The sequence below is a fragment of the Podarcis bocagei genome (genome assembly GCF_964188305.1).
Source record: "Podarcis bocagei genome assembly, chromosome: 2".
Taxonomy (NCBI): Eukaryota; Metazoa; Chordata; class Lepidosauria; order Squamata; family Lacertidae; genus Podarcis; species Podarcis bocagei.
Window position 1 is genome coordinate 46,486,032 of NC_138126.1, and position 16,223 is coordinate 46,502,254.

The 16,223-nt window shown below is 46.5% G+C and overlaps 1 protein-coding gene across 1 annotated transcript in view; it reads left to right on the forward strand.

Moving 5' to 3' along the window:
• The first annotated feature begins 3,717 nt into the window (after positions 1–3,717).
• Positions 3,718–16,223, forward strand: part of PODXL2 (podocalyxin like 2) — a 53,120-nt gene continuing 40,614 nt past the window's right edge. The window contains exon 1 of the mRNA XM_081184154.1: positions 3,718–4,490. Within this exon, the coding sequence (XP_081040280.1) occupies positions 4,439–4,490 (52 nt within the window). The 5' untranslated portion in view covers positions 3,718–4,438. The remainder of the gene's footprint in view (positions 4,491–16,223) is intronic.

Sequence of the window (16,223 nt, forward strand, 5' to 3'; positions counted from 1 at the left end):
GCGTTCTCTCACTGCTGCCAACACTTCGGAGCCTGCCTTGTTTGTGGAGACGGGTCACTCTAGTTCTGATGAGAGGTCCTGCTCTTCGGGTCCCTGCACACTGATCCCCATCCCCTTGCCATCCTCTGTCATCCCGTGTGTACTTTCTGCAACCCCAACCTCTTTTTCCATTCCCAGCTTGCCCCAGTGGGTCCCAGTCACAGCTGCACCCCTCGCCAGGATCCTCTTCCTCCTCCCCTTTGTCTTGCCAGCTCATGACAGCGAGTCTTTTATCAAGAAATTGGCACGGGGTGGTTAAGACCCACACCGTGTCTTTTCTCAATTATGCAGTTGTTACTGCCATGATTTAATAGCTCTCCATTACGCTGAGCAAAAGCTTCTCTGCAGTGTTGCTGCTTCAGCACAGCCCAAGCTCCATCGGGAGCTCAGCTCAGAGCTGCACTCTCTCAACAGCAAGGAAGCTGCATGTTGGCTAAGTAAACCCACAGAGGTTATGTCTGGCCATCTTCTTACTGTTCACCTTGCAAGACTTCTGGCTGCACATTCAATGTATTTGTGCAGCTGGCAAAGGTTAGAATATTTGTAAATGGTTGAGAACGACAGTATCTGCAAGTTGTGTTACTGAAGTGCCTTTCCTCCAATTTGGCCAAAATCATTCAGGAACTTTTTGCTACTGTACTATAGCAGTTATACAGGCACACATGGAGCTTAATTATTACAGCTAAGACTCTGTGTTGCCATGCATGATGCCATAATGGAAATGCTTTTCTTCCAGTGCATGCATGAAGGCAAACTGGAAAAAAACAGCTCTGGATTTGCTGGCTCAGCTTCAGAACCAGAGGTTTGCATTGACACCCAAACAAGATTGCTGCCCACACTCAAGATGAGCCCTGCTTTGTTGTTGTTGTTTAGTCGTGTCCGACTCTTCGTGACCCCATGGACCAGAGCACGCCAGGCACTTCTGTCTTCCATTGCCTCCCGCAGTTTGGTCAAACTCATGCTGGTAGCTTCGAGAACACTGTCCAACCATCTCGTACTCTGTCGTCCCCTTCTCCTTGTGCCCTCCTGCATCCCCCTGCCAAGTTATGCACCTAGGCTTATAGTTGTACGATTGCAGCTCTTGGGCTGGCCCTGCTGCCAATATTTATGCCAAGATTGCCAAACTTGAACAATTGCCATGTTGTTAGAAGTAGGTGGCAACTGGTTCCTCTATATTATTGCTTGCATGGAGTGTGTCTCTGTTTTAATTGCTTCAGCTCAAGATAAAGAAGCCATAACACGACAGAGTATGTGCTTTATGTGCATAGTCTCAGGTTCAGTTATCAGTACCTCCTGTTAGGAAATGCCTCTTAGTAGCCTGGAGGGCTGCTGCCAACTGCAGTATAGGAAGAACATAGGAAGCTGCCTTACACTAAGTCAGATCCCTGGTCAATCAAGCTCAGCATGGTCAGCAATGACTCTTTCAGCAGGGGTCTCTTCCAGATGGAGATGGAAAGGACTGAACCATGAACCTTCTGTATGAAAATCATTAGCTCCACCAACAAAATGCAGCCCTTCAAATAATCTTCCCAATAATATTATATGCCAGAGTCCAAAATTAATATAAATTATTGCAAGGGTCTTCCTCTCTTAAAAGTGTGGTAGTTTTTATAATTTTGTGGTCAAGGGAAACGGTGCCTTTCTAATGTCCTCAGAAATGCATAATTGGGATGTGCGATGCAATTTGAAGCATGTTGATGCAAAGGTTCTTTTGCAATGCTTCTAGCCAACAGGACAAAAGGGTTATCTTCCACCACATATAATCTGCACAGTTAGTGAGACAGATAAGAGGGCCATCAGAGCAGAAGCAAACTGGAATGCAGTATGATCTAAGCAAGCCCACTTCAGTCAGGATTTGGGAATCACTTGTTAAAATGACAACACAGGTGACAGCTTATCCTGGTGAAGCTCCACCAGAGGAATCAAATTGTGTCCCTTTTACATTGGAAAGGTTGTAAGATTCAAGGTCCTTTTCTACCTCTATGCTGGGTGACCATTTGTGAATGGTTTGTGGACAAAGGTGTTGGCAGTAATCTCAGATACATTAATCTGACACACTCCTCTGTATTTAAGAATCCCCCCCCCAAAAAATGGATCCCCCCCCCAAGATACTAATGTTCTTACTAGCACTGAGGTGACTAAAACCAGCATGGGGTACTAAACCAGTATCAGTATGCTAGTGTTTGGCAAGTAGTGTTGCCTGAGGAATTAAACCTGCCCCTGCAGAGAAACTGGGGGGAACAATGGTTCAAGACCAATGTCTAGAAAGATGGTTTCCTTTTTCTCTCCTGCATGAACCAATTGATGCAAGTCTTTAGCCTCAGCCATCTTTTGCCTGCCCTGTGGTTCTTTTCATCCTTTGAATAGGTAGTACTCTTTATAAATCAAGACTCATCAGAACTCAGACTTGTACTCTTTTTCTTGTTCATTATGTTCAACTTTGATTTAAAGATAATTTTATGGGCTTCTAAAGTTCTCTTGTATGTCATGCAGGAAGAACTGTTGTTCGGCAGCTTATGAAGAGAATAAATGGGGCTTACTCCCTAGAAAATATGTTTGACCATATTTAGCAATACTTCTTTGTTGATTAAGTTTAATATCCTGCCCTTCCTCCCAAAGAAGCCCTTGCATATACATGTATGCAGATTTAGTAAATTGTTTAATTGGTTGAGGCCGAGATGATTAATTCCCTAATGCATGGATAAACCTATTTCCCCCAATATTATTGCAGCCTCCAGGGCTGCACATTGGAGCTGCAATTAGGTTATGGAGGCGAGCCCTTGTTATTCCTTGCGCCAGTGCTTTTTTTCTAAAAAAAATATAAAATGTTTAGGGGTACTCTCATTTTCCTACTTTTAAATGTATTTTTAATCTTTGTTGGAAGCAGCCCAGAGTGGCTGGGGAGACCCAGCCAGATGGACGGGGTACAAATAATAAATTATTATTATTACTCAGATTGAAATAATGCCCCTCAATGATGCCAAACTTAGATTCACAAAATATTTAGGGGTATGAATACTCCTGCGTCCCCCCAGAAAAAAGCACTGCCTTGTGCAAACCTAAGTCCTAGCTCCTCAGTGATAACCAGCTACTTCTGTGACCCACAAATAACCGGTGGAGATCCCCTTCTCTAGCAGGATCCAGTCCCCTAAACCTTAAAGTCATAGAATCACAGAATCAAATGTAGAGAGGGAAGGGACCCAAGGGTCATCTAGTCCAGCCCCCTGCAAAGCAGAAATCTTTTGCCCAATATGGGGTGCAAACCCACGTCACTAAGTCTCGTGGTCTACCGACTGAGCTATCCCTTCAGATAACGACGCTCGCAGGATCGTAGCGTCGCCCACGAGCGCGAGAAGCGCCTCTCCAATGGCCTTCATCTTCCAAAACCTTCCCAGTTTCCGCCCAAGCCCACGCACACACAGAGGCTTCTGCCACCTGAGTCAACTCCAGGGGATCGGCACCCACAATAAGATATCTGTGGGGGTTGGGCCTCCCAAGTCGATGGGCAAAGTTGAAGCCCTTCATTGCGGACCCCGCAATCTTCCGGGCGGGACCCTAGGGCTGCTGCAGGTTCTTCCCCGCAGGTTGCTCGCTGAATAGGGGGGTGCGCACCCGCTCCGTCTCCCTCTAGGACCACGGCGGAAGCTGGAGCCCGGCCGCGGCCGGAATGCAGACCACTGCGCAATGCACACGACTTCTAATTCAGCAGCGGGGAGATCCTCGGTCGGCGGTAGCCGCCGGTCCTGGCGCGGGAGGGAGGGGGCGTGGTGGAGAGGCGAAGGCTCCCAGGAGCTGCTGCTGCTGCTGTTGCAGTAGGCGAATGAAAACGGCTGCGGTTGCTGGAACCTGAACACCGGCCGCCCCCGCCGCCCCCCTGCCCATTATTATTATTAGCCTTTGCTCCTTGCATTGGTCGCCGCCTGCGTTTGCTCCTCGCGCACACCCCTGAGAGAGAGGGGCGAGAGAGGCGCACGCGGCGGGGTTTGCAGAGGGAGCCTGGGCAGCGGCCAAGGCAGCATCTCTCTGCCGCTTCGGGCGGGTGGGGGGGCTCTGGCTGGTTTTGGAGCAGAGCCACTCGCTCGTCTGACTGGCCGCGCACTGCAAGCAGCTCTGCCTCTCCTCGTCGTCGTCGTCTGCCCCCCGCCTTCCCCCCTGAAGCGAGGCCGCAGGGAGGGGGCGCCCGGAGAGCGGGGTGCTGCTGCTGCTGCGGGGAAAGTTGCCGCTCGCTGGCGGGGAGGGAGGGCGATGCCTTCTGAGCGCGAGCTGCCGCAGGGGGGAGAGGTCCTTTCTGCGGCCGGGAGGGGCAGAGCCCCGCGGGCGGCAGAAGCAGCAGTAGCAGCTGCACAAGCCGGGTGCGACTGAAGAAAGAGGCAGGCGAGCAGGAGGACGGAGAAGCACCATGCCGCCCTTCTTCCCGCGCTGGGCGCCGAGGCTGCTCCTGCTGGCCTGCGGTGAGTCGTTTCCTTTCCCAGGAACCCGAGAGGGATGCATCGGGAAGCGCAGATCCTGCGGTCCCCAAAGGCAGCCCCGGACAAAGGAAGGACCCCCCCCCTCGCTGGGGATCCGAGGCTGCCTGCAGCGTGGGTGGGGATCGCCGTGGGGGAACCCCACGCTGGGGGTGGATCGGTGGGGCGGAGGATCTGGTCCTCTGAAGCAGCCCGGGATGGATGGTGGTGGCCTCGGGGTTCCTAACTCGGGGGCGTTTTTTCCTGGTATAAGGCACGGGTGCGAGACAGCAGCTTGGGCGATTGAGGTGGGGGGCAGAATGGAAATAGAAACCGTTTTCCTGGAGGTGGGGTGGGTCGCGCAGCGGGAGGGGGCTCATACACCTTGGCAACCTCTTAATCTGGGAAGAAATACAGATATAAAGGGGGAGGGATTCGTATTACCTTTATTTCCAGTGCCAGTGTTTGAAAAGGTACACTTTGCGCGGGGGAAGGTTATTTATATTCTTGGAAGTTCCCGCTGTTGTTCCAATTCACCATGGTAAAGTATATACCGTACAGTTTATGTCCTTCCTTCCACATTGCTTTCTGCCTCCCTTTCCTTCAATGGAGTTTAGGTGCTTCTTATTTTAAGTGCCTTTTCCTGTAGCAAGGCTAGTTGCCATTCTAAAGGCGATGTGTTACCCCTTATTGACCACCATTGATGTTTCAGTCAGTGGGGTATCTTTCTATGAGGAAAGGTGTTTCTGTCATATGGGGCCACATAATACTTACCTGTAGAAAACAGCCTGGTGAGAGTGTCTCAAAGGTAAGCATTTTGCCGTTCCATTTTAAGTTTTACTTTATGGTGCCATGGAAAGTCGTGAAGCACCTGCCCTGGCACTAAATAATGGCTTCTTTGTGTGGTGGAGCAGGGAGTATGTCAGTCTAGGCAACCTGGAACTCTCTTGTCACGGAACAAAACTTTGCAATTCAGAGAGTTCTAGCCCAGTTTCAATGCTGTGAAATTCAATGCTGCTTCACACACCATATTGGGAAGTGGTGTTATATCATGTGGCTACAAGCAGCAGGGAGCTACAAGAAACTGCAAATTCACTGCAGCCTATAGCCGTATAACACATGGTGGGGGGTGGGATGGGGGTGGAACATCAAATTCAGTGCCCACACTGCAAACAGTGGGTGATATTTTTCCACTGCTGTTCCTCTCCATTTCAGGGAGGAGGGGGGGAATTACTATAGATTTCACTTGGACATTTGCCTGGCATAGTTGTGATGGGCATTGTGAATTAGCATGGAATTTACTAACGCCAGCAAAAAAATAAATTAAATATAGTGGTTAAGAAATGTAGTAATTCAATTACCTTTCACTGAAAAAAAAAATGGCTAGTGAAGGTTTGGCTGAAATGACAAAGTTAACTGCATAGACCCGTTTAAGAGATCGGCAGCAAGTAAAGACATTTGAGGGAAGATGGTTTCCTTTCAGTGACTTAATGGACCTAATATGTGTTTGGATATTCCGAATGTTGATCTACTGAGAGTTGTTGTTAATATGGATTTGTGTGTTTCAGTAGTGTTGTTTATTGTTTTAGGGGGTTTTTTAAGGGATGAAGAAAGCGTCCCTAGAGATTGTTGAAAATAGCCTTGATGTAGTACAGTTTCTGCGTGCCAAAGCTGAGTTAGGATTCCTGCATACTGTATTTTCCTCTAGGGACTGCATCCAGAATTACTTTGTACTGCACTGAGAATCATTTAACCCATAACATTGTCCTGTCACGTTTTCCCCCTTATAGTATTTTGATTGTTTCTCTTTCACCAAAAATATGCTGTCGAGAAGTCCTGATACCAAATTAGACTCTAGTTCTAAAGAGCCTAATCTGTAAATTTTGAAAAGGGGTGTGGGGTATTACTTAAAGCCGATTAAGTACAGAAGTAATTATAATTAGAATAGGTAGGAGGCCTGTGCTTCTAATTTTGTATAATCTCATTGGAGATATTTAAAGACGGAGACCCCTTTCAAAAAAATAAAACGAAGAATGTTGGAAGGGGCTATTTTTCTTAATAATGTGAGTGAACAAGCTCAGTTTGTAATCTTGGTGAACAAAGTAAAATGGAACTTTGTAACAGACCATTAAATGTTTTCTTAAAAATATATATAATTAATCAATACTTGGCAGCAATTGGCCTGGAAGAATGAAGACCATCTGGTCATTCTGCCAGTGATGGGATTGGAGCAGAGCATATTTCACCCTTCTGCTTGTAAATTGTGTTTCATCTCTTAAGTATTGAGAATAGATCCTTCTGTAAAGAGACACAAGTAAAGTTATGTTAGCCATGTTGGCCCCTAAGGGGAAAAAATCCATGTTAGAACAATATCTTTCTCAGGCCGTTCAAAATATCACAAAATAGTATGCCAGCTTTAAAGTCCTGCAGAAATCTTTTATCAGACTAGATTGTTTATGTAGACCTGGAGCGGCGAGCGCACGCGGCGGGGATGTGAGGCGGCTCTGAGGGGAAGCATGAAGGCCTCTGGGGGAGAAGGGAGCAGCCGAGGCGGCGGCGGCAGCCGGGTGAGGGCCGGGACGGGCGGAGGGCCGAGCCCCCGCTCCGGGGGGGGAGGGGGGAGAAGAGGGGCAGCCCCTCCCCCACGCGAGACCCCCGGGAGAAAAGGGGGCCGGGAAGGCCCTCCGGGAGCTGCTGGGCCCTCAGGGGACCGGCCCGCCCCTTCCTCATTCCAGAACAACAGCCCCGCGAGGCAGGTCGGTCGGGCAGAGAGGCAGCTTCACGTGGCCCCGTGGAGGATTCGAACCCAGGCCTGCCTCAGCCTTTGCCCAATTCTGCTCTCCCTGTGGCAGGTGGAGCCCTGAGAAGCGCCTGGAGAGCCATGGCAGGCAACCCCAGACCTGGCTGCAGAATGGTGGCAAGATCCTGGGGGCCGGCTGCCAGTCAGAGTGGGCAGTGCTAGGTCAGGCGGGCCGGGGGCATGAGGTGTGGGGTGAGGCACCTTCACGTGTTGTGTTGTGTTGTAAATCACTTTGTGGTCCTCGGATGAAAGGCACCAAAGAAATCTAGTGATGGGGATGAGGATGGTGCCCCAAGAGCTCCTGATGAGCAACAGTCTCTCGCTTATAAGGAGGCAGAAGGGCTCTCTGGGCACTTGGCACCATCCTCATCACCATTACTAAAAAAATAAAAATGAATTCTTTTCGGAAATGAAGCCAGGGCAAGTTCTTTACAATACATCAAGCAAAACTGGGCCTTTTCCTTTGGCGATCACTTGTAGCCGAGTAAGATTGTCTTCCATGAACACAGTTTTAACATTCAGCCCGTAAGTGACTGTGGAGGCCAATTCTGGATCCACACGTCCTTCCACAGTGGGGACATTGGTTTCCGGACGGGAGTTGGTCACGGTGAGGATTTGCCAAGCGTGCCTTCCTCTTAGCATGTTTCTCCCTTGCGTCCTGAGTTCGAGTGTCTTCAAAGCCCATGACACCTTTCGTAAAGGCTGTTCTCCACTTGGAGCGGTCGCAGGCTAGTGTTTCCCAATTGTTGGTGCTTATACTACATTTTTTTAAAAAAATTAGTCTTTAAACCTATTGTTGACCACCACCATTACGCTTTCCATTTTTAAGTCTGGAATGAAAACTGGGTAGCGATGTTGGAAGCTGGGTAAAATTGTATCAACAAGACCTGGGTCTAGCATTATTGGGTGGGTGGGTTGTTGAAGACAAGAGGCATATCTGAATGGCAGGGTATATGTTTCTGGTGCCCAAGGCAATAAAAAATAAAATAGATTGTTTATGTTAAAAAGGGGGAAAGGAGAGAAAACCTGGCCGGTGGTAACACCGTAAGTCTGCAACTGGTAGTGGCTTTAAAAAAGAATATGGGAGAAGGTAGCAGCCACTCAAATGACGGACTTCTAGGGGCTATGCAGGCAACAGGCTTCACCAAGGCCTAGTGGGAAGAAGAAACATAACTGGCTGATTCTCCATCTCTGAAAATACAAAAATCTGGCTGTTACCCAGGTTTATCTCCATCCATTAATGAAGCACACAGGTTCCTTGATAAGTTGGGGGGGGGGGGGAGAGAATGGCGAGAAACTAGGGCAGGAGTTCCTTAGGCATGGCACCACCACAGAAAAGGCCACGTTCCCACCAGCCTAACCTTTTTTGGAGGAAGAGTATACAGCAAGACCTTGCAGCAGATATTACACTACAGGCAGGCTCATACAGGAAAAAGATTTCATAAATTCTCTCCCCACTCACTTAGGGCTTTATAGGTAAGAACCAACACCTTGAATTTTCTGGTCACAAATTGGAATGCAGCAGAGTTAGTGAAAGGCCAGTGTAATATTGAAGCACACACTAGAAGACATTCTGCTCTAGCTGCAGTTTCTGAACCACCTATTATTTATTTAAATATTTCTATACCTTGATTTTGTAAAAAAAAAACATACAGCCTATAGAACATTACAATAAAGTCTTATAGAACCCAAAGGAGCCATTTTTGGGATCCAACTTCTATCTAAATAGTCTCTGTCACATGCTTCTTGGTGTGATCATAGAATATGGTAGAACTCTGGGACCTCAAACTGTTAGTTCATGTGGTGTTGCAACAAAGCCTTTAAATAAGTTTAACTGATTCCTAGCAATAGGTGTTTTTCTACAGGGGAGGCGACAGGACATCAACAAAACTGCTCAAAGGTTTTTGATGCTGTGTTGTGTACTGTATAGGTAAAGCCATGTCATATTTCTTAGTCCTCCTACAACTCATGGCAGGTGATAGATGGGCTAACAAAACACAAATATATGCTTTCCATAGATGGCAGCAGGTTCTAGACAAGACTGATTTGAAAACTCGGTGGGCAATCCAGTTATAAAATGGTTGATACAGTCCTTGTGCCAAGTCCTCTTTCATTTAGTGAAAGTCTATTATTATTTTTTAAAAAACAGAAAGGCAGAAGTAGAAGCCTGCAAAAAAACCTTCACAAATCCTTTCTGTTTGCATGCACACACTTACTCTTTGTATTCATGCATCCCTATTCACTCCATTTACATGTTATAATACTTGACTTCTTTCTCTGCACCCATTTCCAGTTTTCTGAGACAGCCCCCCTTTTCTGAAAATTAGAGCCATTTTTTAAAAATTGTGTTTTGCATACTTAATTTGTTTTATTATTCATTTATGTGATTTTAGGCTTGTAAAATAAAACAAATGAAGATAAAATAATAAAAAATACAGCAAGACAAAATGCAGCATTAAAACAAAATCAAATAAGTTCAAAAGTAGATAAAATAAATTTGAGAATGTGGGAGGGGGTGGGAATCAGCAGAGTTCAATTAAACGATTTAATGCAAGGATGGTTACCTCCTAGTTCAATGGGCCTAATTCTGTCAACCAGTAATATTTTTCTGCCCTGATGGGGATGGAAATCACTCCCTCTCCTGGGAGGTGAGTGAGTGGAGATAGGGTAATAACTACCCTTTAGCCGGTCTGTATGGATGGATTCCCTTGAAGCCCCCCAAAGTCTTGCTGCCTCTGATTTAAGAAGCTTGGGAAAATAAAAGGTCTTAGCGCCTGACCCAGAAAAGTACGTAATCAAAGTTGGTGGCCAAGTTGACTTCTCTTGGGGGGACATTCCACAACTGGGATGCCACTACTGAAAAGGCCCTTTCATCTCATCCATCTCTGTCTAGCCATAATTAAGTGCTCTAACATTTATCCAAAGCTTGCTTAACTTCACAAGTAGGCAAATAATAAATGTGGACCTGCAAAGAAACTCTGAGGGGGGCAGGACAGGGCAAAGGGGAGAAAGGGCTTTCCATCTTATCCTTCCTCTCCCTTTTTTCTTTTCTTTTATTTATTTATTATTATTTTTTGGCCAATTTTTATTGCTTTTCAAAAAAATTAACAAGTTCACATCAAATTACAGTGGTACCTCAGGTTAAGAACTTAATTCGTTCTGGAGGTCTGTTCTTAACCTGAAACTGTTCTTAACCTGAAGTACCACTTTAGCTAATGGGGCCTCCTGCTGCTGCTGCGCTGCCACTGCGCGATTTCTGTTCTCATCCTGAAGCAAAGTTCTTAACCCGAGCTAATATTTCTGGGTTAGCAGAGTCTGTAACCTGAAGCGCATTTAACCCGAGGTACCACTGTAATTTGAATTTAATGCATACTTAAAAGTTGACTTCCCACCCTTGTTCTCCCTATCTTGCTGCATTATAAAACATTTATTTATCTGCTTACCAATTTATGATGCTGCTCATCTCACTGTCTTAATCCCTAAATCCCCATGTTAGCTTCAAGACTGTAAGGTTTGAGCTCACTCCTTTTCCCATTTGGACCTGAAATGCATAGTTTTGCCTTGGACTCGGGATCAATATGGCAGGCTGCATTCATCTCTTGCCCACAAGGCACTCTGTGCTCTTCAGTGGCGTAGGAGCCAAAGGGAGAACTGAGCATCCTTTCTCTCCACTGTGGCCTCAAAGAAACTTTGGGGGTTTCTGCGAGGCTGAAGGGAAGCGAGTGATGGGCTGCATCTTAATTTCAACCACTCTAAACAGCCAAGTGTGACCAGCTGGGACTAATGCCTGTATGCCATCATCTTGTGGCCCTCCAGATGTGGAACTCCCATCAACCCCAGTCGCATGGCTGATAGTCAGGAATCATGGCTGTTGTAGTCTATCCACATCAGAAGAGCCACAGGTCCCCCCCCCCATGTATATAAATTTGGCCTTCACAAATCTTTGTTTGTTTATTGCAAATTGGGGGGGTGGGTGGCTGAAATAGTGGTACAGACCATTTCTGTCCCTAAGTTATTAAGAGGTTGGGGGGTTGCCTTTAACATATGAGATTCACTGAAGCAACAACTGGGTATTTTAGGTGTAGTTCAATATCTAACATAGTTTTGAGGTTGCCTTTAAGTTCAGCTCCACAGTTATGGGTTACTGAGATGAGGAAAGCTTGTTCCCATCCTTGGAACACGGTGGCCATACTGAAGGAAGTGCTTTCACTAGGAAACATTGGCACGTCCTTCTGGAACGGAAGCCCTTCCAGGCTGGAGGAACAAGACCATTGTAACATTATGGTAGAAAGAGTGCATCAGACATCAAGTGTTAGGACATGTAATTTCTCCTGCCCCGCTCCATAAGCTTCTCCAAAATCTTCATTCCTTCCAATGTCTACAGAGGCATTGCAATAACCTCGCAAACGCTAGCCCTGCTTTTTAATAGGGTTGTTAAATTCAGCAAATTAAAAAGTCATAAAGCACTCCACAGCAGCTGTTGTTTTAAGACTCCAGATGTATAAGCGATTGGGAAATTGTAGCTGTGTTTGGACAATGATATTAAGCCAATTTTGACAGGTGTTTTGCCCATCCATGCAGCTCCTTCACTTCTCACTTTGTGACATGAGCAATCAAATCAGGAAGTTTCTATCCATAGCAGTAATGTGGTTACCAGGTTCAGAACAAACGGGATATTATACCATATTTGAGCCATGGTTTTAATATCCCAGCTTGTTCTGAAGCTGCTGACCATAGTTTTCCAGGTTGGCTAATTAGATATTTCCTTGTTTAATTGTGGCTTGTGTGAAGGGGCAGAAGACTCGTTCATATTTCAGCTTATTAAATTGAGAGATATCATCCCTTTCTCCCCCTTACTTCTGACCATGGAAAGGAAAAAGCAATGTGCCTGGTTGATGGGACACCCAACTATCATGTTGTGAATGAAATACTTTCATCAGCTTTGATCAATGGGAATTGTTCTTAAGTAAATGGAAATAGGATTTCTCCATAGTTTCTCTGCAATTCCAGGCCAACACTTCTAGACTGTAATAGGACATGGGTAGGCAAACTAAGGCCTGGGGGCTAGATCCGGCCCAATCGCCTTCTAAATCCGGAATCAGCATGTTTTTACATGAGTAGAATGTGTCCTTTTATTCAAAATGAATCTCTGGGTTATTTGTGGGGCCTGCCTGGTGTTTTTACATGAGTAGAATGTGTGCTTTTATTTAAAATGAATCTCTGGGTTATTTGTGGGGCATAGGAATTCGTTCATCCCCCCCCCCCGCCCAAATATAGTCCAGCCCACCACAAGGTCTGAGGGACCAGCCCCCTGCTGAAAAAGTTTGCTGACCCCCTAATAGCACAATGCTAGAACTTTGTTGCAATGTTACTGAATAACTAGGATGAATAACTAGGATGGTTTGCCCAGGTTCATCCCAGCAAAGGTAAGAGTCCCTTCCCTTAAAGTAGTGCCTTTAACTTCCCATAATGAGATCTTCCATCTGCCAGGCACAAGATTGATCTCGGTCCTTGAGACTCCCTGGGGTTCTCATTCACGTAATGGCTCCTAAATAATTTTATGGTGATGAGAGGTAGCAGATGCAATCTGCTGCTAACTAAATTCTTAGCCTAATTAATAATCAGTGAAGGTTGTGGCCGTTCAAAAGCTTGAACTGATTTTCCCGCTGCTACTGGGAACACGGATTTTATTTCACCAGAGGTGACATCTACATCACATTTTGAATACACATTTAGAGCACTTTACTCCCCCTTAAAGAGTCCTGAGAACTCTAGTTCCTAATCCTAGTAATTGTAGCACTATAAGAGGCAAACTACAGTTCCCAGAATTGCTTTGGGGGAAACCATGTCCTTTAAATGTATGGTGTGGATGTGATCTATAGTGAGGATGGGTTCTATTGCCACAATAGGTAGCCTCAAGTTTTCTCTGGGAACTTAAGTTTATTTCTGGAATTAGCGGAACAGGAATTACACTGCTATTGGAAAAGTTATATTGGAAACTGAGGGTAAAAATGTGCTGCAGGCTGTGTTTAAGCCTGACACTCCGATGGCATAGTAGCAGACATTCCTCAGCTAAGCTACATGGAAGTTGATAATGTTTACTACACAGTTTGGATGAATGAGCACTAGACCAGTGTTTCCCAACCTTTTTTGGGCAAAGGCACACTTGTTTGATGAAAAAAATCTCGAGGCACACCACCATTACAGCCCCGTGACGTCAGCGCGCAGCGTCACGCCGGGAGGGACGCACGAAAGTGTAAGTTTCAATTTTTTCCCCTCCCCCTTGCCGGGGAACCTCCAAGCTTTGGGGGTGGGGGGGGAGGAGGCAGCAAAGCGAGGCAGGAAGGAGAGCGCGGCTTGGCTGGGTGAGCTTTGGCAGGGGCAGGGAATGAGAGCCGCGAGGCGGGCGCTGCGGACGGAGGCGCTGCCCGCCGAGCTCGCAGGCAGCCAGGCAGGCAGACGGCGAGAGCCCCGCGCTGGGCGGCCTCTCCTCGCCGCCGCCGCCCCGCCTCTCGCCGCCCGCCTCGCCCGCCTCCCTCCAGGCAACATCTCGCGGCACACTAGTGTGCTGCGGAACAGTGGTTGGGAAACACTGCACTAGAGATCTCTTTTCCTTCCTTGGTCACCCTGTTTTGTGTGTACAGTGCTGTGAGATTCCAGAGCGTGTTAAATGCATCTTCTTCCCTTCGGCTATCTTGCTTGACTAATTCCTTGTTAGTTAATCTGCTCGACTCCAGCAAATTGGGATGGCTACACATCCAACGCAGTCAATCTTTCTAAGGAACCGTTTCTTTAATTATAGGCACCCGAGGTTTAAATAACTATATTCCTACTCCAAGGGAGAGCTCTAGGTGACAGAGTATGAATTAGAGCACACATTCCTCCCTTGTGCTTGAAATGAGGAACAGCCTTGTAGGATGTTGTGGATAAATAGGCAAAATGGGAGCACTGAAATTGGCCAAAAGGAAAACTATATGGTCTCCTAGAGCCCAGAGGCTATGCGATTTGCTCTCAGTTCTCAATGGTACAGTAATTTGAATGAGCTGTCCCCAAAGAATAAGGCTAACATATCTCATTTACATGAATATAGCTTGGGTGGATTCACACATGAGGCAAGGGGTAGCTGGGATTGCAAATCTTACTGCTTCTGGATTGTGCTTTTCACTTGCAGAAGCATTCATATACTTTCTCTTCACCAACTCTCCTTCATATGATCTGACATAGTGGGCAAGAGGACCCAGAAAAACACTGTGCTGTGGCTGGGACTATTGCCTTCCCTGTAGCTCCCTGTGTTGTTTGAGCAGCCTAGCGTTACGCTTTTCCTACCGACTACTCTGCAGGTCTAGGAGAGGACCATTGCATTGTTCTTCTCCGTCAGAAATAGGGAAGGGTGCCTTCACAACCCTCTGTGGGCAGTTTTGGACCTTTAGTGGAGGTTGCTCATTGGCTGTGAGTCCTGGAAGACCTGCTCCCTGGCCTTGCAGGCCCCTGCCTGGTCTGGTGAGGTCCTGACTGACACCCAGTTGCAAAAGCTGAGGCTGCTGAACAGACTCTTGGGTTGGGGTATTTGTGTGTGGGGAGGGGGGGGTGTTACTGTTGCTGATACTAATTTTTTGTGTCTCTATTTTTAGAGCTTCTTTTGATGTATGTGGAAATTGTTCAATTTGGTTGTGTACTTTTTCATGTGTTTTATTTATTACTGATGACTACTTCTGCTATATTTGTAATTATGTAATTTATTTCATGCTGTAAGCTGCTTTGAGCATGGTTTTCACTATGAAAAGGTGGCGATGAAAATAAAATGATGTATGTATGTATCTACGTACGCTCTATTTTCCTGCAAGTGTACGGGATCTCTGCTGCCCTCACTCATCTTTAGGTTCTTGGGATACCCATGCATAGACATCCTACTTAGAAACAAATAGTTTCTTTCCATAGATTGACAAAGAGGTGGGATTATAATTCCCAAAAAACCCAGGATTTTTTAAAAATGCAAAATTAATTCTAAGAATCTGCTGGTTTACACTCTTGTGTGCCACTAGTCAATATTCATGTGTCCCCTACACAACACCATGGGTCGTTAAACTGACATTTGCTTCCTTGCTTTTTGCTACTAGCCCAGAAAATATACAGGGCTCCTGGGAATGTGGGTGTGCTAGAATCTCTGCGGGGTGCCTGCCTCTTTCCCGGCTTGGTCTGTGCCAGAGGAATGCTGACCTCTCGCCTATGTTTTCTGCAGTCCTAATTAGAAGTGATTGCTCTGCTGGGCTTCCTAATCCTGCATTCAGAATGTTCTACTAATAAATGAGAGACTGGCAGCAAAAGTCGTGGGGGGGGGGTTGTAGATATAGGGGTGCAGGACTCATTTCCTATAGAGAAGGAACCAGGGTCAGATGCTTTGGAATAATCATGGGGAGATAGACAAAAGGGCTCTGTCTGGGCTCTGAGCTCTCTCTGTGTTCACAGGCGGAAGCCACTGAGATTGTGGCTTTCTTGGTGCAAACCTGCAATCCTGGTGAGCCTCCAACATTGTGCGTGCAATCTGCACTATGTCCTGCACCGCCAACGTGGAGCAGCAGGATGTCAGCCCAATAAGCACCATGGACACGATTGCAGGAGCCGCTTAAGCGTGGAGTTGCCTCGTACTGCACCATTTCTTTGTCAAGACAAACGGCTCATCAGGCACCTGCTTTTTTTGACTGCGGAAGAAGCGTGTCAAATCACGATGGCACAACATTTCTGCTGACTCAGGGGTTTTAAAAATATATAGTTAAGTTGTGATAAACTGCAGGAAACAATAGCTCGGAAGAAGGTGCAAGGATCGTAAAGCCCACAGACAGCTCCTCACTTTTCATGTAGCCAGATTTTCTCCTTTCTAACCATTAGAAATGTTCCTCTTCTACTCAGTTGGGAATAAAATGAAACTCTCAAGCACCCTT